Source organism: Lynx rufus, unplaced genomic scaffold (genome assembly GCF_022079265.1).
Source record: "Lynx rufus isolate CCGP_SWC_20201006 ecotype Redwood Valley unplaced genomic scaffold, mLynRuf1.p SCAF_12, whole genome shotgun sequence".
In the NCBI taxonomy this organism is placed as follows: domain Eukaryota; kingdom Metazoa; phylum Chordata; class Mammalia; order Carnivora; family Felidae; genus Lynx; species Lynx rufus.
The window spans coordinates 43,203,709-43,227,714 of NW_025814826.1; the positions used below are offsets into that span (position 1 = coordinate 43,203,709).

Sequence of the window (24,006 nt, forward strand, 5' to 3'; positions counted from 1 at the left end):
CTAGCTTACTGCAAATAATGTCTGTTTTTCTACCTTTCCTTCCTAGTGTTTGTTCCTCATATGGCAGCCAGAGTGATCCTTTAAAACATAAGTCTGACCACTAAGGTGCTCAAAACCCTTTAATACTCCACACTTCACTTAGACCAAAAGCTGGGCTCCATTGTCTTTCTTTTCTACCACTTTAACCCATGGCAGTTCTTCTGTAACCACAATGACCTACTAGCTGTTCCTTTAAACACAATGAGCCCCACTCTAAATTATGTGTTTTTCTCTAAATGTATTTCTGCCTGGAAGGTCTATTGTTGAGATTTTGCTTGTCTAACTTCCTTGCTGCCTTTAAGACTTTGCTCAAATATCAACTTCTCACTTAGGTTACCTACACTTCCATCATCCCACGGTTGCTCTCCTGACCTCTCTTATCCTACTTCACCCTTTCTTTCTTATCACTCTGTAGACAGAGTACATCATTAACTTATTTATAGTGGTTACTGTTTATTGTCTTTTATAAATAAATTTTATAAATTCTGCAGGAGCAATCCTCTCCACTATTTTGATTGCTGGGTACTAAAAACAATGCCTGCCATGCAGTGAATACCCCATAAGTCATTGCTGAATGAACGCTGAATGAATGGGAATCTAGTAAGAACCTAAAGAGATTAAGTTTGGAAACAATTTCAAAGAGTACCTAATCCAACTCTACAGCCGAGGCTTTGTAAATAAGGCAATATATAGTTACGTCCAACCTCCTGGCCCCTGTTTTAGTACCTAAGCATAATGCCAAATAATATTAGAGTTAAGAAAAGCCTTGGATGTTGCAGAAGAGAAACCTGAGTTCTAAGAAGGTGACATAACTTATCCAGTTATCTTACCTAGCTACCAACAATCAGTCAAAGCTGAAACTAGAATTGAAGTTTCTTTGTGCTATGTGATTTTTCATTTTGCTGCAAGGGAATCAGTTGACATTGGTCGAGCCTCATAAAATTTTTATCATCCAGTATTAATTAACTGGATCCTCTGCATTCCTGTTGGATCAAGCAGTGGTAATGTTGAGTGTTGTTTAACAAGTCAAAACTTACAGATTTAGCATACACACCTTGTAAGAGAGGCATTGGCTAATTGATAGTACTCTCTGTGCAACACCATTATTGGGTTGGCTTAGTCTATGTTGCCAAAGTCCAACACAGATGCCTCACTGCCTACATTTCAGGAAAGAATTTAATGAACGGTAGCCAATGGCAAGTCCCCAGTCCCTCAATGAGGGACCTGAAGTCAAAGGAACCATTTGTAATTTTAACGAAAAGAATGTGAATATCTCCCTTTCAGCATTACTTTACATTTCTCTTTTGAATTCTACTATGAATTAAAAATATTATATGAACAATGCATTAGAAGAACCAATGTAATACCACCTGAAATATAATTTTTCATTTTGATGACCATATCTTAAAAAGATATGAGAAAAGTAAAGGATTTAAGGGAATTAGAGGGCTAGGATTAGATTTAAATTTTTATTTTCATTACTCACAGATCATTTTACACATCAATTCCATAACTACTATAATTAAAAGAAAAACTGTTTTATGATGCTGAAGTGGCTATACACAATAATAATTTACTGACAATATGCATCTTTAAGCTGGCATCTATAGAAATACAATACAGTTTGGGCATTTGTATCATTTTCTTGCGAATTGCTGAATGACCTTGTGGAGTCATATTATATATGTAATCAGGATTTTAACAAGTCTACCTAAACATTTACTGTAACACTAATTTTAAAAGATAGTAAAACATTAAATTTCTAAGTTACTGTTTCCTTCCTGAGGAAGAAGGAATTAAGTAGCCCAGTGTCATTTAATTAGAAAATTCAGAGAAGAGCAATTTGTGCATCTGATGCTATTATTGGACAAGCTACATTGTTCTAGAAACTCAGAAACATACAAATAGATGTTCATACAGAAGCATACAAACCATTACCAAGAACACACGATCTGTTAAGACAGTGACTACATGAACATGAATGGGGATATTATGATCCCCACAGTAAATGCGTTTGTTCTAGAGCTTAGTGGTAACTAAGAAACAGGTACTACAAAACATTATTTCCTAATTTCCTTCATTATATCTAGTCATCAAATGCATTTGGAGTTTAAAACCTTAGATTTTTATGGGATCACTTGCATACCAAAAGATGGTATCATTATTGGAAAATTCATAGCATTTTCATCCACCTGAATATGACTCCAATATTTATTATGCTAGTAGTCATTTCTAAAACAAGTGTTTTTGAATTCTCTAATTTTCAACCAGGATTCTGCTGAGTTTCAATGACCTGGGCATGAAATAATCCTGGGAAGAGTTAAAGTTATATTACCCTGAGAGTTCACAGCCTGAGGGTAGAGGAAAACACAAGCAAATACAAAGCAAAGTAGGTATAGCTAGTGTGTTACTTTTGTCTTATCTTCAAAGGAATGTGTAAGATGACAGACAGGTGGTACTTTTGCCAAAGCCCAGATGGCTATAAATACACTTGTTTTATTTTTAAACATTTACTTAGTGTCCTTTCAGCATCAATATTGTTTCCTCTTTCTTCACTTTTCCCTCCTCTTGCCTGTGTGATACCTCATTCCCAGATGTCTTCCTGCCCCTCTAAATGCACTTCCACAGTGTATTTGCTGGATAATCCCCCTAAACTTGGGCCTTTCATGCTGTTGGTGCTCAGACTCAGTCCTGGTTCCTTCTCATCTCATTCCGACCTATCTCCAGCTATCCCATGTTATTGATGTTGATTGGTTCAATTACCTTAGAGATCAACTACATATCATTTACGCTCCTATGCAGAACACCTGAATCATACCGTCAGACACAGCTGTTAGATGGCAATTTATACTTATATAATAATTTATATTTACATATGTTGTATATATAACAATTCTTAATATTCATACCCTTCCCACTCCAAATTTGACCTTCCTTCAACAATTTCAAATCACTGAATATCGCGACCTTCTCTACCAATTTGTGCGAGTCAGAAAATGATGTTTTCTTTAAACATCACCTTCTTTACCACTCTTCAATCCACTAGAGTCCTCTTCATTATGCCTCCTTAGATATCCCTTAACTTATTCCACTTCTTTATTTCCATCAATACCATTCTAATGCAGGCTACCATGCTTTTTTTCTTGGATTACAGCAATCACCTCTTAAATGAGCTTCCAGCTAACGGAGACCCACTTCAAATCAATCTTTGCACTTAGTAAGAAAAATCATTTGAAATTTCAAACCTCTTCATATAATTGTTTTTGACAAAACACTTTAATAAATTCCCTTCGTTCTTATCAAATCCTTTACTTGGTATAAAAGGCCCTTCCAGGTCTCATGTTTACCTATTACCTCACTATACCAATCATATCATTCCTGACTTAATTACTGATTCATAATCTACTTTATACTTTGCTCATATCAGTGTATCATTTTTTAACTGTATAATGAAACACTTTCTTCTAAAAATATTACATTTTAAAATCAATTTCTGAAAACTCTACAGTTTTCATGAGACCATGGCTTGAAGTCTATAAAAAAAGAGACCATACTAACCCAGATAATAATTTTTTGCCTTCAGATGACAGATTAAGAAAAATATCTATCTACAAAAACAAAGGCAAATTATTTCCAAGACTATACAGTTAACTGGAAAGGAATCACCAACTATGGACTGGCATGGTAAGAATATAACTTAAGTTCACATTAGGAACAACTTTTCTTTCCTTATGCATGTTGTGATAAAGTCACATTACTTTTAATTTTTTTAAACGTTTTTTATTTATTTTTGAGACAGAGAGAGACAGAGGATGAGCAGGGGAGGGGCAGAGAGAGAGGGAGACACAGAATCCAAAGCGGGCTCCAGGCTCTGAGCTGTCAGCACAGAGCCCTACACGGGGCTCGAACCCATGGACTGTGAGATCATGACCTGAGCCGAAGTCGGACGCTTAACCGACTGAACCACCCAGGTGCCCCAGTCACATTACTTTTAATTGATAATGAATATTACAACCCATTGAATGAATTAATGAATTGATAATGGAGAGCTCCATCTTTCAGAATTCCAATTTATTTAATATATTAGTACCCTTATATTCAAAAGTATCCCTCAGCTCTGACAGTGCCCCTTAATAATTTTTCTGTAACTATAAGTTCTTTTTAAAAAACAAAACCTTTAAAGACCCATACACAGCTGTTCTTTGCCTCAGGCGATGGCATCAATGTTAGGTTAGAACAGAAACTACTTACCATATTGTAGGTGGCTCAGAACCTTCTATTTCTAAGTAATCATACTTTTCTTCCATTTGGAAATCCGTAAATATGAGTGAAATTGTGTCTCCAGGCTCTGCTACAATGGTCCAAGTGCAATCAGCATTGTTATGATACTCGTTAGGAAAACTAGGGCTTGAAATGATGCCACTGGATCCTCTCATTGTTCCTCCACATGCGTCTTCAGCTGTGAAAATAAGAACAAGATGTTCAGTTATAAGTCATTAAGGGAAGTGCAATTAAAGCAATTCCGTTAACATTTTTGGATAAATATAGCAGTCCAAATATTGTGACACCAAGTGCATACTGTACTAGTAGAGATTAAATAAAATGAGAAGTCCATGAAAACATTTTCAGCCCATACATAAATATAAACCCTGTCTTGACAATGTTATAACCATTAGTTGAAATAGCAATGAAAGCAAGCCAAAAATCTACAGTGCTAGTAGATCTCAGGATAAGACCAAGATTTTCTTTTCATTGATTAGGTGACGAGTAAAACAAAAGCAACACCATTCTTAAGGTTTGTCATACAAAATCTTTAATCACTCTGGACAGGTTTATGGTAGGGCTGAGCTTTGTTTTTATTTTTTTAATGTAGCTACATACAAAATAAAGAAACAATTTAAGAGAGAATATAATTTTTGCCCGTGGCATGTTTGAAAGCTAGTGAAAGTGTGAAATTAAATGTTAAATAAAAACACATCACAGGGGCACCTGGCTGGTTCAGTCAATTGGGCATCTGACTCTTGATCTAGGCTCAGGTAATGAACTCACAATTTATGTGTTCGAGCCTCACATCAGGACCTGTGCTAACAGCAGGAGCCTGCTTGAGATTGTTCCTCTTTCCCTCTCTCTCTGCCCCTCCCCTGCTTGTACTTGCAGGCATTTGCTCTCACTTGCTCTTTTAAAATAAATAATTAAATGAACACTTTTTAAATAATACATCATATATCCAGGAAACTTTAGAGAGAAATAATATAGTAACTAAAATCTTTGATAACATATTCCCTGTAACTCCACTAAATAATGTAAACCTATTTTGCTACGTATTTATATATGTGTATACAATACTATAAATAAATTTTCTACTAACTTTGTGTTGGGACCTAAAGTCCCCATTTCTCAGAGGTCATAGGTTCTCCCCAAGTCTACTTTTGGCCAATGGTGTATTCTAACAGAGGGGCTACATGACCATCTGTGTTTAGTGTGAGATATATAAGATAAACTTCCTTGTTTTACAATAGTGTTTAGGACATTCAAATTAACAGGTTATTAGTTTCTTGTTCAATAAATTGTCTCAAGATTTTTGTTGCTTTCTTGAGTCACTCAGAAAATTCCATCAATTCAAATCAAATGTTGGGAGAAAAAGTCTGGCTCTATCATGACCAGATCTATGATGTAGTACTCCATAACTTTAATAAATAGAGATGGACATCATCCTATTTAACCTCTCAATGGTCTAGGAATAGCAAAATGCTTTGGTACGAGGGACAACATTAGTATTACACTGTATGCATCAAATAACATTAGGTTCTTTCTGACACTATCCATTTAACCCCGTAATTCAAAGCATAAGTACATTGCTCTTAAAAGATATTTAATTTTTATCACCCACTACTGTAAAACTTATATTTATTTTTATTGCATGACCTTTCTCTTAAATATGTTGGGTAATTGGAATGAACTTGTCGTCCTGTCTAGACTATGAAACACATTACTACAATTTTCTTCCCCGAACACACAGCATTTTCCCTCAATACCTTTACTTTAACCTCTGGTAAACATATCCTGCACTCCCCTAGCCCCGACCTCAAATTACTTCTAATCTTTGTCTTCCCAGGACCAATACCAGGATTGAGTAGTACTTTGGAAATAAAATGTTACACTATCGTATATTTGTAGTATAACTAGTACACAACCTATTCAAACCATAGCTCTGTGAGACACTTATTTCCCCGTCTCTAGATACAATATTAGACAAACATAGGACATTGTAGTTGACATTCAGATGAAAGAAAAAAGATCTTTTTTCATTCAAGAATCTCAGTTCATTGATTAATATGCCTAGTCCTACCTACATGAAAAATAACTGACTTCACTGGATTAAGACTCTTGGCTCTCCCTAGCTTGGGCTTATGGTAGATGGGGCAGAGGTGTGGTCTCTTCTTTCCTATTTTTCCCTCTTAGCATTTTTGTTCATCCACCCCTACACACTGAGCATTCTGTGATTCCTCCTCGAGTTTGGAGTAGAAGGGATTAGGGGACATGAATCTTTCTATTTGCCTGACACTGATTTGGTGCCCTTTGCAAGGGCTTTGGCAGATGATTAAAGAAAGATGCTCATGAGTCTTTTCATGGGATCCTCAGAGGTGTCCCAATCAGTTCCCTTGTTGTGGGGGAATGTGTCTGTCTGGCTGCCTACATTTCTCACTTATACCATGGGTATAGAATAATAGACTTCCATCTCTTTCCAACTATGAATGCTTATCCTTCCAGGTGGGGCTCTTGGGCAGGATTTAAGACAATTCGAGACCAGAACTCCAGCACAAAAATACTTCATTTGGTCAAATGAAAACATACCTCATTTATTCATCCTCTGTGGAAATGCAGTCTCTCCCCAACTGCAGCCTTATGGCTTTATAATCGACATTTAAGTATTTCAACCATGGTTTAATAATAATACACTGTGTCCCCAAAGCTACAGGGCATACAAATCAATTTCTCTGCATGGTTTCCTTGAAGTTCCTCAATGTAGCCTCACAGAAGAGAGAAATCAACCCAAACTCCTGATACATGAGATGGAGCACAACTTGTAAAATAGCTCTTCCTTGGGAAATTTTTATTTTACAGCAAAATAACTTCAACTCGAAAGTATGAGTGCCTTGCACTTGAAAACAAGGTGGGAACTCAGATCTTCCAGCATTGAAACCAATGCTCTTACCAATTCTTGTATCAAGTTCTTTGTTCAGTACTTCTGTTTGATCTCTTTATTACTACAGAGACTAACAGAGCATCAGTATGCGACAAAATTGTGAAATAGGTAGGTTGCTTTTAGTACACGTTAGATATACAATAGTTAGCCCTATCTGAACATTATAACCCTTATATTGTGATTTGGCCTAGATTTAATACAATACTTATAAAAGCCAATACATTTTCTATAATCATAAACTGTTATAGCAGAATGCATTACTTAAACCAAAATTTTTATTTTATAACGGAGTTAGAACAATTGAAAGGCAGCATTAGAATAAGTTATGAAACCCTTAAATGCAGTGCTATGCTTTCTCTGCTAAGTAATATTGCCTGGTCACTGGTCAAAGTGAGTTGGTCCTTGAGTTCCTTCAGCATCATTCTGTCTCGGCCACCACATTCGCCTGTTTGATTTGTGTTGTCTGCAACGTCTTCTGTCCGACAATTCACAGAAAGGGCAGGATTCACAAAGTTTGTTCAAGAGAACCATTTCTTAACAGACTCCAGACACACATGGGATCATACTGGTTATTTTTACAAACTTTCTGCGGGTTTTAAAGTCAATTCATTTGGTCATATGTTCAAGAAATATCCATTGAGATCTATAAGGTACAAAGTGGAACGGTGTTAGTCTCTCAGGCTACAGCGATGATCAAAAGTTAAGGTAACCTCTGCCCCCATGGAGCATTCTGACAATTAGGGTGTGAGGTTCTAAACAAACGAAAACAAACACTTAAAACTACATTTCTGCCAGGCCAGGGAAGAAGGAGCATTTAGTACTGATGTCATATATTTGGGCTTTGAACTAGTTAGGGCATTCAGGAACAGATTCTCTGAGGAAGTGATGCTAGATTAGAAACCCAAAGGGTGAACAGCAGTCATTAACTAGATGAGAAGCAGAATGAAAAGTGTTCTCAGCGGGTGCACTGACACTTCCACTGGAGGAAATGGGCATTCTCCAAACAGAAAGGAAATCCGTGTGCTGTTGCCAAGACAGTGAGGGGCTCGGTGGTACTAAATAGGGTTGGAAGGGCAAATAGGGGCTAGACGTGGTTGAACCTTTCTGACAAGCTTATGGAGTTTCTTCAGAGAAATGGAAAGTTACTGATGGGTTTTCAGCAGAGATGACATGATTGGATTTGGGTGTTGAAAATATTCTGACAGCTCTTTGGAGATGACAGAGGGGAAAATAGAGGATCACATTAGGGGGCTGAATCACGAGTTCGGGCAATTTTTTTCCATGCTTTACTGCTTTCAAAAAGATAAACAATCTCTTCTTTTTCAGTGTCTTAGCATATTTTTATATCAGTATCTTCAAAAGATTAGTTAGATCTTTGGAGGTATGTAAGAATAAATAGCATCATGATAAAATAAATTGGAATACTCCTCTTAGGCCTGTTTTTAACAACAATATTTTTTCACCTAAATAGTAAAGCAATGTGATTAAATATCTTAGACTTCTCTTGTAGTTAACTAGAAGTTATGTTGGCTTCAAAATGTAGTTGTTTATTATTTAAAGAATATAGAGGATAATAATAAGGTTGGTGGTTACTCTGCTCTTGTTCTAAGAAAGTTGTATAGGTTATAAGATTTAAAGTACGCTACTTTAAAAACTACGCACATGTATACATAAGCTGTATGATGGAGAGTTGTATGTTAAGAAGCTCCCAGAATCAATCTATTGTACAACAGGAAGAAAACAACCAATTCAGCCAATATAATCACTGAGCACATTTTGGTCTTTTAAGAAAAAGCACTTTAAAAAATAATCTTTTTGATTTAGGACTTATTCCAATTGTCTGGGGAAAATGCTATCAACTCTCTCTTAAGTTCTTAATGTACTCAAATCTATTGATAAAAATTATGGCATTTAAAATCAAATTCTATTAAAATTAATTTTCCTTGTTTATAATCTTATGAAGCTATCATCAAATAACTTCCACTTCTGAATTTTAAAATAACTGAATTTATGTAAACTTAGTAAACAATCCCTTTAATCTCTTACCTGTAGAGCAGGGAGAAAAGTCCCAAATAAAATCAAAATTCATTGTATTGAAGTATAAATATTAAGAAAAAAGTTCAATATTTTTCTAAGAATTAAATTATTTGCTTTTAATTTCTATGACACGCATTGAGATACTGAAAATACCAGAGCTTGTTTGGGGGCTGAGTATGAGACCATACATTTCATTTAAATCTTGTAAATTGGAACGGCTCCAAAATATGACAGTTAAAAAAAAAGAAAAGACAGGATAAAAAACTAAAAAACAAAAACAAAAAACACTTAAAACAGTTTTCTGTAGCACATCTTTTCAGATATTGATCTCATACTGTGCTCTGCCCTGCTATTGGCTTCTTCTGAAATAGCTTAGGGATGGGGTACAGGGGTGATAGGAAATAGACTTGTTTATCAAAAAAGAGAAATTAACTGTAAATTGTAGAAAATGTGTACACTTGGTGAATTCCAGATGCTAAGCATTCAATCCAATACCAGACTATATCATGGGAAAGCTTTTGCAACTCTCCCTTGCTAAATCTCAATCTTCCATTAGTAGTCAAGAAAACTGACATCTATGTGGGGATTCTTGTTCCTTTGAAGACAGACATCACTGTTGTACCTCCTAATTGACAAACTATTTCAATAACATTAATAAATTATCCATTGTATTACATACGCAGAGCAACCATTTCATTTCTATACCTCTCCCTGTTTGCATTTCATGGTTCAGCCTTATGGATCTTTGTACTTAAGGAGAAACACTTTTCTCATAGAGAAGAAAACTGAGCAACAGAGTAGTTAAATTGTACATCTTCTAGAACGGTGGTTTTATGTTTTTCAAGGCACAACACATAATGCTGTTCCATGTTTTAAGGAAAAGAGAAGTAGATTTTTGATGATTATAGAGAAAATTAAAGGGTTGTTATCATTTTCATTTCTCAGTCCAGTTCCTTCAGCTGCTTTCATACCAAAATAGATAAAATTAAATTCATCAGAGATGTATAACAACTTGAAGAAAAGCCTTCATCATTCATCCAGATGAACACCTCACAGAAAGGGAAAGAAAGCTAAGCATAATGGCATTCAACATTGAGGGTTTATTCCTAAGTACCCTAAATACTCAAATATGCTTTGGAGAAAGTATCTTGCCTTAATTTACCTTCTTAATTTATCTTCTTAAGAGACATGTTTAGAAATAAGAGGGTAAGGTAACGAACGCACTAAGTAATTAATATGTGGATTTTTTAAATATTCGGCTTAAAATTTCCAAGAAATAAAAAAAGCATTCATTCAATGATTATTTAATTATTTAAAGACTTGGAGGAAAGAAATCTTTAAATCAAGACAGAACCCAAGACAGGGTGCCTGAGTGGCTCAGTCAGTTAAGCGTCTGACTTTAGCTCAGGTCATGATCTCCCAGTCCATGAGTTCAAGCCCCGCATTGGGTTCTGTGCTGACAGCTCAGAGCCTGGAGCCTGCTTTAGATTCTGTTGTCTCCCTCTCTGTCTGCCCCTTCCCCATGTTCTCTCATTCATTCTCTCTCTCCCTCTCTCTCTCTCTCTCAAAAATAAATAAATATTATTTTTTTTTAAAAAAAGAGGGAGCTATGGCATAACAGGGAGCAAATTTACATGCTTTTCTTAAAAAAAACATAAAATAAAAACTGAGAAAAATAAAACTTTTTAACATTGCACCAGGGCCATACAGAATTGTGATTTCCAGAAAAGAGAGGAGTTATGGTAAGAGTCCTATAACTGCCTGGCTTTCTATCTAGAAACACTTTCAGGACCAGAGACCAGGACTATAAGTAGAACATGATGTTCAGGAAGCATGATGTTCCCATAGTAGCAAGACAGGATTCCAGAGAGAGAGCTCTGCAGAAAAGAACTCACAAAACCTGCAAAGTAATGACTTGAGTATTTGCTAAATACAAGCAAATCTACACGTAAAGGGTGAAATTCCATAGGGACTGGCAAAGAGAGACCAAAGATCTTTGTGCTGAATGGCTCCAAGAGAACACACAGGCTTGAGTAGTTTGCAAATTCCTCCAGGTAGGGTGGAGAGTCCTTTTTAAATAACCAGAGTATTCAGTAGAAATTTCAGAAGGAACGAACTTCATTAGAGATGCTAAACTATCCCTAAAGTTTGCTCTAAAACTGCCCTAAGAAAATTTAAAAATAAACTTCAAAAGACACTAACTGCACCAAATGTAACTTCATTTTATATCAGGAGAAAACTCAACATTCTTTAAACGATGCTAACTAAATCCAGACACTCAATAACTTAAAAGTTACAATGTTCAACATCTAGTAAAAAATAAGTAGCCACCTCAAGAAGCAGCAAAATATGACTCCTTACTGAAAGAACTATTATTCAATAGAAACTGAACAAAAATGATCAAGATGATGGAATTATCACTATTTTCTTCTATTTAAAGCAAGGGTTGGCAAACTACATCTCAGGCTATACCTGGCCTGCACCCTGTTTTTGTATTGCCTAAGAGCCCAGCATGATTTTCATAATTTTAAGGAATTATAAAAACAGGTGAAAAACAAACTAGAATCAAAGATAAATATATGATAGAGACCATATGTACCAGGCAAAGGCTAAAATATTCATGATATAGCCCTTTACAGAAAAAAAGTGAACACAGTGAATGTAGTGAGGAAGGAAGGGAAGATACATAGTATAACCATATAAAACCTTAAGAGACAAAATATGATTATAAATGAAAATAATTGTTCAATGGGCCTTATAGCAGGTATGAACGATACTGACTTTCCAAAAGGTAGTGGAGCAGAGAGGAAGCACAGAAAACTATTTGAAGATATAATGGCCAAAAAATAAATTCCAAACGTGGTGAAAACTAAAAACCACTGATAAAAGAGGCAAAGGTTTTTTGGCATTCTGGTGTGGCAGAGACAACTACCTAAGCACCAAAACTTTTGTTCCACTTTCACATGTGCTGTTGTAACTGGAGCGGAGGCAGCTGCTCAACCAGGGCAAATTTTCCTGTGCTCCTTTAGCTAGGCTCGGCGATGTAACTGTGTTCTGGTGAATAGACATCAGCTACCACTGCAAGCTTTGCCTATAAAAACCTCCCACAAGATCATATGCATTGTTTTTTTTTCTCCTTATGCTATCTGGATATTGTGCCCCAAGTGACCTTAGAGGCCACATGTTGATAAGAGACTTTTCCCCCACATAGATATTTGAAATCTCTGTCTCCCTCTAATCTGTAAACTCTACAAAGATAGGGATGGTACTTATTTTAGTTCACATCATACCTCTATTATTAAAAAAAATATATCTACATAGAGTAGATGTTTATTTGCATGTACTGATTAAGTATGAAATAGGTAAATGAGTAAAATATAATTATTTGAACTGATCATAAAATTAGATTTGATCTGAGTAGAATAAAAAGAGAATATAAGGAATATATCATTATTTCAAAGTAGTGGAATAGTATGGTTATTGGAGCAAAAGTCAAAATTAAGTAGAAAAATGAGAGAAATTGCCAAATAAAATTTAAGAACGAGATATATGTTTCTCAAATTTCACATACAAGTGAAATTATGTGATGTCTGTCTTTCTCTGCTTCACTTAGTATACCCTCCAGTTCCATCCACATTATTGCAAATGGCAAGATTTGATTTTTTTCGTCACTGAGTAGTATTGTAGTATTCCACTGTGTGTGTGTGTGTGTGTGTGTGTGCGTGTGTGTGTATGCACACATACCACATCATCTTTTTCCACTCATCAGTTGGTGGACATTTGGGCTCTTTCCATAATTTGGCTATTGTTGATAGTGCTGCTATAAACATTGGGGTGCACATGCTTCTTCAAATCAACATTCCTGTATCCTTTGGATAAATTCCTAGTTGTGCAATTGCTGGGTCACAGCAATCTTCTAGGGTAATAGAAGATCATGGGGAAGGGAAAAAAATAAAATAAAAATAGAGAAGGAGGCAAACCATAAAAGACTCAAACACAGAGAACAAACAGCATTGATGGGGATGGGAAAAATGGGTGATGGCCATTAAGGAGGGTACTTGTTGGGATGAGCACTGGGTGTTGTATGTAAGTGATGAATCACTGGATTCTACCCCTGAAGCCAAGACTATACTGTATGTTAACTAACTTGAGAATGAATGAATGCATGAGAACAAGATGTATGTTGCATGGCAAAAGCTTCATAATTGAAAGGAGACCTTAACTGGAAAGTGCTTATTGCTATTCAGCACCCACAAGGTAGAAGTGAGTTATGTTTTAGATTTTTCTGCATATTTAAATTCAATAAAATGTAACTTTATTATTTGCTGAATTATATATATATATATATATACACATGTGTGTGTATGTATGTATATATGTACATATATATGTGTGTATATATATACATATATGTATTTGTTCAATATTTATTTTCAGAAAGAGAGTGTATGAGCAGAGGATGGGCAGAGAGAGAGGGAGAGACAGAATCCTAAGCAGGCTCTGTACTGATAACCCTGATGCAGGGTTTGAACTCACAAACTGTAGGATCAAGATCTGAGCCAATACCAAGAGCTGTACACTTAACCAAATGAGCCACCCAGGTGCCCCCCTTTTTAAAAAAATTTTGTAAATATTATTTGCTGAATTATAAATGTGGCATATTCAAGACAATCACCAGACAAAATATATCACATAATGTGTGAATTTAGCAAGATCACTAATATACAGGCATTAACATAAATATTTCAGCACTGAACAATTACACGCTGGAATTTTAAAAATATTATTTCTGATAGGACAAAATTTCAAATATTTAGAAACAAAACTAATAAAGCAAGAAAAGCCCAAGTTAAGCTCTATTTGTATTTTTGAGAAAAAATACAAATCAATGTTAGTACATATTCTATGCTTTCAGATTGGCAATCTAAAAATGTTGGTACTCCTCAGATTAATCTATGGTTTTACTGAAATCCCAATGAAAATTTTGGTGTGTATGTATGCATGTATTTAAATTGACAAGCTGATTTTTTAATTTATCTAGAATTGCAAAAAAAGCTAGGCATAATTAAGACAATCGTGAAGAGGAAAGTAAAGCTTATTAAGACTTATCATACAGCTACACTAATCAAAACAATTAGGAATTAAAAGTAAATACAGGCCAGTCAACTAATGGAACAGAATAAAGAGAGAGTAGTTTAGTATTATAATGTATCAATGTCTCTAAAAATAAACTACTACTACATTCAAGAATATAATCAATCTCACAAAGAAGAACACGGGTTGAAGAGTGCATACAGTAAGATTCAATTTTCTCAAGTTGAAAATAGGTAAAATCAATGTGTGTGCTAGAATCAGAAGAATATTCACTTTCAGGGAAGGACAGGATAGTGACTGGAGGGAGTGTTAGTGTTCCAGAGATTTTTGACTTTCTGGTAATATCCTGTTCTTGACCCGGGTGATAGTAACAAGGCTGTATTGTTATGTGAAAATTCACCAAGCTATACCCTTGTGAATTATGACTTGTCTGTATACATGCTTTATTTTAATTAAAAGCATTATGACGTAAAAGGGAAAATAACTCAAAAGCACACATCTCTGTCCAAGTTGGTAAATATATCATGGGGTATCCCCTCAATCTCTAAGAGACTGGTCAAATCTGGCCCACCTCTTCCTAAATTCCCTGAGATGGTGATGCAGACATTCATGATTGGCTTGGTCAGCAGTTCTCAAAGGTTAGCATGAATGAGCCCCATCTCATGGGCTTGAAACATTGATTGCTGGGTCCCAGAGGATTTGATTCAGTCGGTGTAGGGAAGAGCTCAGAAATTTGTAGTTTGAGAACTACTGTTTCAGGGAAAAGGCAGACACCATCACAGTTCCTCTCTTTTATAAAATCCCTGTCCTGTTTACACCATCTTTTTCATCTTCATCGCACTCCTTGAGTCCCCACACACGTTAATGTTTTTTACTCTCAGAAGGCAACTGTTAATGCTACTCCATTTTCAAAAGTGAGTAGTATATTTAGGGTATTAATTCCCTCCAAATTTCCCAAATTCTATCAACTTTGTTTAAACACAAACTAAATGTTAGAAACATGTGAGGAACATTTTAAAATGCCTATTATTCATCCTTTACCCCCAAATTCTTGTTTAACTGATTGACAATGGAATAACTGCCGAGATTCTTAATTAATCGGTTAATAATGATGCCAGTGTAGGGCAATTTTTTTTCTTGTCAGGTCCCTAGGGGATTCTAATGCCTAACTAGAATCAAGAATACTGTACTAGTTCTCCTGCAAAATATTGAATCCATTCACTTGGGTACTTGACCCCATCTTCTGCCTAATGCCAGGTCGTCACTCCAGCTGGGATCACTTAAGCTGATAAATCTGTCTCCAACACCATCCCACACGCCCAAATATAAGTGAAGCCAACACCCCTACCCCCAAAGTGCAAGTCAGAGTGAATTGTTTTTTTTCCCCTTTTTTTACAGTAAATTTTTCTTTAACCATCTTTTCCTGACAATTTCCCCTCTTCCCTTTTCAAATTCCTCAGAAAATTTACCTTTAATGCCTCTACTTACTTACCTTCTAGTCATCCTTTAATTGACTGCAATCTTGTTTTTCTGCACACTCTATTGAAACCCTTTTCCTACCTTCACCATTGATCTCCTAAAGAACACATACATGTTCAATATTGGCAATCTAAAAATTTAAGGGGCCTCTCTGTGGCATGTAACGTGATTATTAGCTCATTCCTTTTGAAAACTCTCCTTTGTTTTGGCTTCTTTTTGAAATACTTTTCTGATTACACTTGTACCCATCTATTTCTCTTTTTCCTTATTTTTTTAAATATTTAATTTTGAGAGAGAGAGAAGAGGAGAGAGGAAGACAGAGGACCCAATGCAGGCTCTACGTTGACAGCAGAGAGCCTGATCAGGGTCTCAAACTCACAAATCACAAGATCACGACCTGAGCCAAAGTTGGACACTTAACTGCACAAGCCAACCAAGCATCCCTGTAACCACTTCTTATCCATCATCCCACTGCCTCCTCTTCTGCTGCCAGTTATTTTCATAACAGGCTGCTACTGCTCTTTTTATAATCTATACTTTCTCCCAAGATGACAATATCTATTCTATTTCAACTATCCTCCAGATACACTGTCAATTCTGCAATCTAGGTCATTGAGCTCAATCTTTTTCAACATCCATTCAACTATTGAAGGGAAATCTTTAATATTAATAAAACATATTAACTAGTTTTGGTAGCAATTACTCTTTCTAAAATCTTTGTTTATTTCATTGTTATTGATTACATAAATTTCAGTAGGAGGGGTTACTGATTCTCATCTGGAGGCGGAGCTCTTAGAAACTGTAGGACTTTAAAGCAGTGGTTGAGGCTAGTAGAACAGAAGAAAGTTATTCAGATACAAGAAACCTTTGCATCCAAATTCTGATTAGAAATGTTGTTAAGCAGAAACAATATTATGATGTTTATTGCTCTTGTTTCCTCAGCAAGACTGCATATCACCAGCACCCAGGATTTTAGGATAGTGCCTTCAAGCTAAAGGCTGTCTAATGGGAATTGGGCAAAAGGGCCTTAAGTCACATCCAAGGCTGGTCCTTAAAAATATCCTTTGACCTCCTCCCAGCATAGGAATGACATAGACCACAACTTAAAACCTATGTTCTTTTCTTATCCTTTATATTACTTTCTACAGGGAAGCCTAGAATACCTTTTAAAAACAGAAATCAGATGTCATACATACTCCCCTGTTTGAAACTTTTTAACGGTTTTCCATGAATTTGGAATAACATCAATGTCCTTACCATGGCCTTAAATAATCTTAATTCACAAACCTCTCAAGATAACAATAACCACAGCTGGCAATAACTACAAGATCAATAGGGGTCACCACACCTCTGATGGATATTGCATGGGTGACAAATAAATATATATTGAACAACTGTGAACATTTGTTTACTATTGCAACACGGTCCTACTGTAAATTCACCCCACTGCAACTCATTTTGTCAAATGGATTTTTACAGACAATTTCCAGAAATAAAGAATTCTCATTTTCTGATTTAAATTTGATGTATCTTTGAGGGGCTTTGGGGTGGCTCAGTTGGTGAAGGGTCTGTTGGTTTTGGTTCAGATCATCATTTCATGGTTCGTGAGTTCCAGCCCCATGTCAGATTCTGGCAGCACAGAGCCTACTTGGGATTCTCTCTCCCTCTCTCTCTACATCCCCCAAATCAATAAACAATTAAATAAATAAATTTGATGTATTTTTGAGATGCTTTCTCTCTGTTCTACCTCGTAGGCCTGAAAACTAAAAAGTCATTTATGACCTGTGTTCATTGTTATAAATCTCAAAGAGTGTTTTACCCAATCCAAAATTAAGATCTTGAGCCCAGTTTACTTGAAAATGGAAAATTGTAAATTTGAGCGACTCTGTAAATTTATTTTATGATGATAGGCTCATTTAAACATGGCTCATTAAAAAATGTATATTTTTCTCATCATTGTACTTTCAGTGCTTAGAAATAGGCTTGATAATCAATGGGTGGCCAAAATCTCTTAAATGATATTGAAGAGAATGCTTTTGGAGGATATCACTGACTATAAGTGGACTTTGAATGATTTCTTGTAAAATTAGAGTATTTCCCCCTCCAATTCAAGCTTATTGACCCCTTGATTTTATCATTCAGGGGTAGATGTAAATCATTTTATTAAGAGACACTTTAACTTTGTCTAACACTCTTCTAAGAATAATGACCAGTCATTAAACTAGAATATGTGTATTCCACAAATCTTCCCTGATGGGAAATGAGTTCTTTTAATGTAAGAAACAGGTTTGATATGAGTAACAGTAGCTATATATTAGTCTTCATTTTCTTTTGGCCAATAAGTATGTCATCAACTTTAAATCTGTATACAAATATTTGTCTATTTCTATGTTTTTGGTGGGTTTACTTATTTATGCTCCATCGTTTCTCAATGTTCAATCTCCATCCTAACTTCAATTCCTCTTTCTTATCTTACCCTATTAAAATGTATTTTCAAGGTTCCTCTGTGGCTCAGTTAAGTGTCCGACTTCGGCTCATGTCTGATCTCGTGGTCCATGAGTTCGAGCCCCACATCAGGCTCTGTGAGGACAGCTCAGAGCCTGGAGCTACTTCAGATTCTGTGACTTCCTCGATCTCTGCCTCCCACCCCCACTCACTCAACTCTCTCTCCCTCTCTCTCAAAAATAAATAAATATAAAAACATCTAAAAATGTATTCTCTACAGGAAAGCCAGAAGTATTTTTTTAATTAAAATTTAATTATGTTATTGACACTCCTGTTTGGGACACTGCAATAGCCTTTCTTTGAATTTGAAATAAAACTAGTGTCCTTACCATGACCTTAAATGATATTAATTCATAAACCTCTCAGTAAAATCAAGCCATACTGCTCATTTTTCATTTTCTTTAATTTAACAGAGCTCCTTCCAACTTTAGGACTTTAACTATTCTCTAGGCTGGTGGCTTCTTCCTCAAGATCTTTGGAGGCTGACTTTATGACTGCATTCAAACCAATGAGGTCTTCCTTGACTAATGCAATGACTTTATCAGCCAAAATAGTCCCCTATCAGTCTCTGTCACATCACTTGTTATATTTTCTTTATTTAGTTTATCACTATTCAGTATTTTTATTGTTTTCTCATTTATTTCTAGAGTATTAATGTCATGTGACCTTCACCACATTACTAACTAGTTCATGAGTCACAGCCTTATCCCAAGTATAAAACACAGCTGGCTTATGTTAGACACCTAAATTATATATTTTATATATATAAATATATATATAATATATAAATATATATATAATTTAAATATAATATTTTATAATATTATAATTTATATAATATATATAATTTAGGTGTCTAATATATATATATATATATATATATATATATATATATATATATATAGTGTGTGTGTGTGTGTATGCCCATGAAATGTCTGGGAAAATTATTTGATAGGCAGTATTATGTTGAGCTTAAAACTGGGTACCCTAGGATCACAGAGACCCAGGAATAAATGTGATACTAATGAATTGTGTGACCTAAATTAATTTCTGTGAGTTTCTTATCTAAGTTGGTGTGTTATTTGTAAAATTATCATTATTTTGATAGGGCGTGTCTGTTGGCCTAAATATTCCCAGCAGTCTCTCAGTAGCATGTTTTCTGTTTTCTTTATCAGTATCCTGAAGTTTCATTTTTGTGGATGAAGAGAAGGTTCTGGCAAGGTGATGGCAAAATTGACTTGTTACTCCCTCTGGCAAAATTGCCATAGCAGGGGGTGGATAACCCATTCACAGGCTCACATATCTCATTCCACTCTTACCATTTCTGTTAAATGACAGGTTCACTGCTACTGTTTGTTTCTAATTTTCTGCTACAAGAGAATAGTAAGAATAGAATAGAAAGAAAAAAAAGTAGCAAATCCTTGTCCATGAGAAACCCTGTGAAAAGGCAAATTATGAGAGCACTTTTAGTATAATTGGAAGAGTTCTGCAGAGCCTAATTGCTTAATATAGGCTGTCTCTCAATCTGCTCCTGAATTTACTATGTTTTAAATATTAGTTTGCTTTGCAATCTATCTCTAGTCAACGAAATTCAGAAGTAGATATTTAATAAAACATAAACTAGATAGTTTTGGTTAAAAGTGGATAGTAGTGGGGCACAGGAGTGGCTTAGTCAGTTGAGCCACTGACTTCAGCTTAGGTCATGATCTCCAGGTTTGTGGGTTCAAGCCCCACACTGGGCTCTCTGCTGTCAGCACAGAGCCTGCTTTGGTTCCTCTCTCTCCATCATTTTCTGCCCCTCCTCCAATTGTGCACGTTCTCTCTCTCAAAAATAAATAAACATTTTAAAAAAATGGGTAGTATTCATTTTGCACATGAAGGCATTGTTCTAAGCCTTTAAATAGATCATCAAATTTATGCAGTAATACCTCTTATGAAGAGTATAGAGGGGCTCCTGGGTGGCTCAGTCAGTTAAGCATCCGACTTCACCTCAAGTCGTGATCTCACAGTCCATGAGTTCGAGCCCCACGCTGGGCTCTGTGCTGACAGCTTGCGGCCTGGGGCCTGCTTCAGATTCTGTGTCTCCCTCTCTCTGACCCTCCCCCATTCATGCTCTGTCTCTATCTCAAAAATAAATAAACACTAAAAAAAAAAAAGAAAAGAAAAAGAAACTGTTAAAAGAAAATAGAAAAAAATAAAATTACTTGTATTTTACAGGAGAGGAAATTGAGGCAGAGAAAGGTCTGTAACTTGCCCTTGATCACACAGCTGTTAAGTGGCAGAGCCATTTCAAACAAAGCCTTCTAAGAGGACAGCTTTACCATTCTACACACTGCAGTGTGATATGAAGAACCAGTGAGAAAAAGTGAAGCGTAGAATACACCAGCATACACAATGATGGAGGTGACATGGGGAGCTGGAAGGAGATGCCCAAAAAAGGAGAGGAAACCAAACCAATCTAAAGACAAAGTAAACTAGGACCGCTTGTTTTGTTTTGTTTTTACTTTTTCTAGAAAGTCCCTCTGAGGCCAAAACACACATGATCAATATGTTTATGGAAAATTTCTATCTCAATCTCTCATCCTCTAAATTTGAAAAAAGAATCAACAGAAAAATTAGTTAAACATACACTACAAAATTTCATATTGCGTAAACAACTGGCATGTAGAATGCACATTACATTTCAGATTTATTTATTACTAAATCATAGTCATAGGATTATAATGATTTATGAAAAAAATGATCATTGTAACACTTCTATAGTATTTTTCAGTTACTACTCTGGATTATTTTTTCAAAAATGTGAACGTAGGGGCACCTGGGTGGCTCAGCCCTTCTAGTAACTGGCTCTTGATTTCGGCTCAGGTCATGATCTCACTGTTCATGGGATCCAGTCCTGCATCAGGCTCTGCGCTCACAGTGTAGAGTCTGCTTGAGATTCTCTCTCTCCCTCTCCCTCTGCACGCCCCCCTCCCCAAGTAAGGTGCACGTTCTCTCTCAAAAATAAATAAACTTAAAAAAGAATGTGAACTTAAAAACGACATTTAAACTTTAATCATCTCAATAATTCAGATATGAAATTTATATTTGTCACACATATAGGAAGTTTTGGTAATGGTATTTAAATGCACAATTGAGGTGTTAATCTAAAATCACAAATATTTGTGTGCATATATATGTGTATATATTCACACACACATATGCACACACACATCCCTAAAGTGTCTAAGAAAATTAGGTTATTATGAATCCATCTGCAAACTACTTCAAGTATAAATATTTTTTGAAGTCTTTAATGAAATTATGCGATATACAGAATGCTCTTGTGCAAATTCATGATTATAGTATAGCAATGTTGACAAAATTTTACACACTGCAATATTTCCACTTAATTAACCACTATAGACTTCCTATTTGCATCAAGAAATTCATTCTTACTAAAATCAAGTGAACCGAATGACTCTGGTCCATAACAATATTTTTCTTTGTTTTATTATTTATTATAAATGGAATGAGTATTACACAAATACTTTCTTACAAGAATACACATTTTTGTATGTCAAATGCACATTCAGTGCAACAATGCTTAGGGTGTATTTTCTTTAGGTTGGTTAAATGTAATTGTTACTTCTTATTCTATTTTTTTCTCTCCTTTTATTTTATTTTTTAATGATGTAGTCCACAATTATCTATTAAGTTAAACGGAATTACATTGAAATTTATGGAGACCGTTATTGTGCAATTCTTGTTGACCATTTCCTTTTAGCTGTAGTACAACTTCCTTTTTCAAAATTAAGTGTTTTTTATGTACATGTGAATGTGTTGATCAAAATTAGATTTTCATCTGGTTAATTTTAAAACTCAAAGAAGAAATAAAATGAAAAGCCTAATACCTGTCATTAACGACTTATGTTACAGATAAAAGTAAACAATATTTTCATTTATTCAATAAATAATTTGAATACCAATCTTGTATAAGGTGTTATTGTAAGAAATATGTATCAGATTCTAATACAACAAAAGTTGCTATAGCACAAAAGTATTCTTTGAAATCAGAGCCCTCAGCGGTAAATTTTTAGCCACATATTGTTCATCCAAAACCTTGCCACCTACTACTTATCTGGGTCACCTTTTCATGATGTCCGTTACCATGTGGTTAGGGAATACAAAATAATTTTTATAGAGTCCAAAGCCAATTATAGCTGGGAAGGTAAGTCCAAAGCCAAATGTAAACGAGTTTTTAGATACTCTGTTCTTTTGGATAATTTCTCTCTTGGCATGATAAATGAAAACTTGGCTGCACAGTCATACAAGGGGTGAAGAAGGGTATGGGACACCCACATTTACATGCAGGGCCCCAGGAACAGCAAAGCTTAAGATTTTCTAAATGGTTAATTTTAGCATCCATCCAAATGTCAGTGAGCCAGTTAGTGAGGTGAAGCTGCACTTTAAATGATGTCCAAGGGCTTTTTATACAGTGTTAACATTTGCATAAAACCAGCTTTTTTGTGCCTTATGTTTCCAAATCAATTTAGCTTTGTGTGCTAATATTTTACTAGAGCCCTGGAGATAAAGAAGCATGCAGGTCAGCCATGTGTGCTGCTAAATCCCCAAAGGAAACCTCCACTAAAAACCAAAAGATTGACACCAGACAAGATTAGCAAAAGAATTAGTCATGCACAATCAACTGTGTTAAATACTGGGGGAAGGAAAAAAAAAAAAAGAAGAAGCATCTGCTTCTCTTGTCCTTCAGGAAAATGTGTGGAGTGTTAATGCTTCCAGCGCATATGATTATGTGCTTTAGAGTATACCATTGTTTTCTAGGAAGATGTATGTGTTAGAACCAACTACCATGGCTATTTCAAATGCTACTGATGAGAATAGGCAAGTAAAAGCTTCAGTGAATGCCCTGTGCTATTTAAATCCCAGACCTAGCTGGACCCAGAGACCTTCTACCCAAGGAATATAATAACACTTCGGTCTTTCTCAGTCCAGAGCTGAAGATGCTGGGGCTCTAACCTCAGAAATGCTATACAATGGCTGAAAATTTCCAAACCAACAAACCAATGACCAAAAAATATACAACAAGTAAATCCTTTCTCTAAAGGGCTTATTACCTAAACCTGGTGATTAAAAAATAGGAAAAAATCCTACCAAATAGCTAAAGATCGTTAAAGTTCAAATTTGGGGAAAAAATGGGGATATGTTCACAGTACTTTCATTGTTTTAATATGCTACATTTTAACATATCAAATGAAGAATCATAACTAAAATAGAAAGCTTTTAGAATAAATATTTATTCAAATGTTTTTCATAACATCTAATCATATTTCACATCTAAATTATTTGGGGGCATTGTTTTATTGTTACTATTAGGAAATGAACCAAAAAGATAGAAAAAAATTAATGTATAAAAAGATGTATTATGGGCTCCTGGGTGGCTCAGTTGGTTAAACATCCAACTTAAGCTCAGGTCATGATCTTGAAGTTTGTGAGTCCGAGCCCCCTGTCCAGCTCTGTGCTGACAGCGTGGAGGCTGGAGCCTACTTCAGATTCTGTCTCCCTCTCTCTCTTCCCCTCCCCTGCTCACTCTCTGTCTCTCTCTCTCAAAAATAAACAAACATTAAAAAAAATTAAAAAGAGCA

At 35.5% G+C, this 24,006-nt stretch overlaps 1 protein-coding gene across 2 annotated transcripts in view; it reads right to left on the reverse strand.

The window, feature by feature from the left end:
• Positions 1 to 24,006, reverse strand: part of CSMD3 (CUB and Sushi multiple domains 3) — a 1,257,946-nt gene that overhangs the window by 874,910 nt on the left and 359,030 nt on the right. For both annotated transcript variants that reach the window (XM_047073797.1, XM_047073796.1), the window contains exon 5: positions 4,291 to 4,498. In XM_047073797.1, the coding sequence (XP_046929753.1) occupies positions 4,291 to 4,498 (208 nt within the window). The remainder of the gene's footprint in view (positions 1 to 4,290; positions 4,499 to 24,006) is intronic.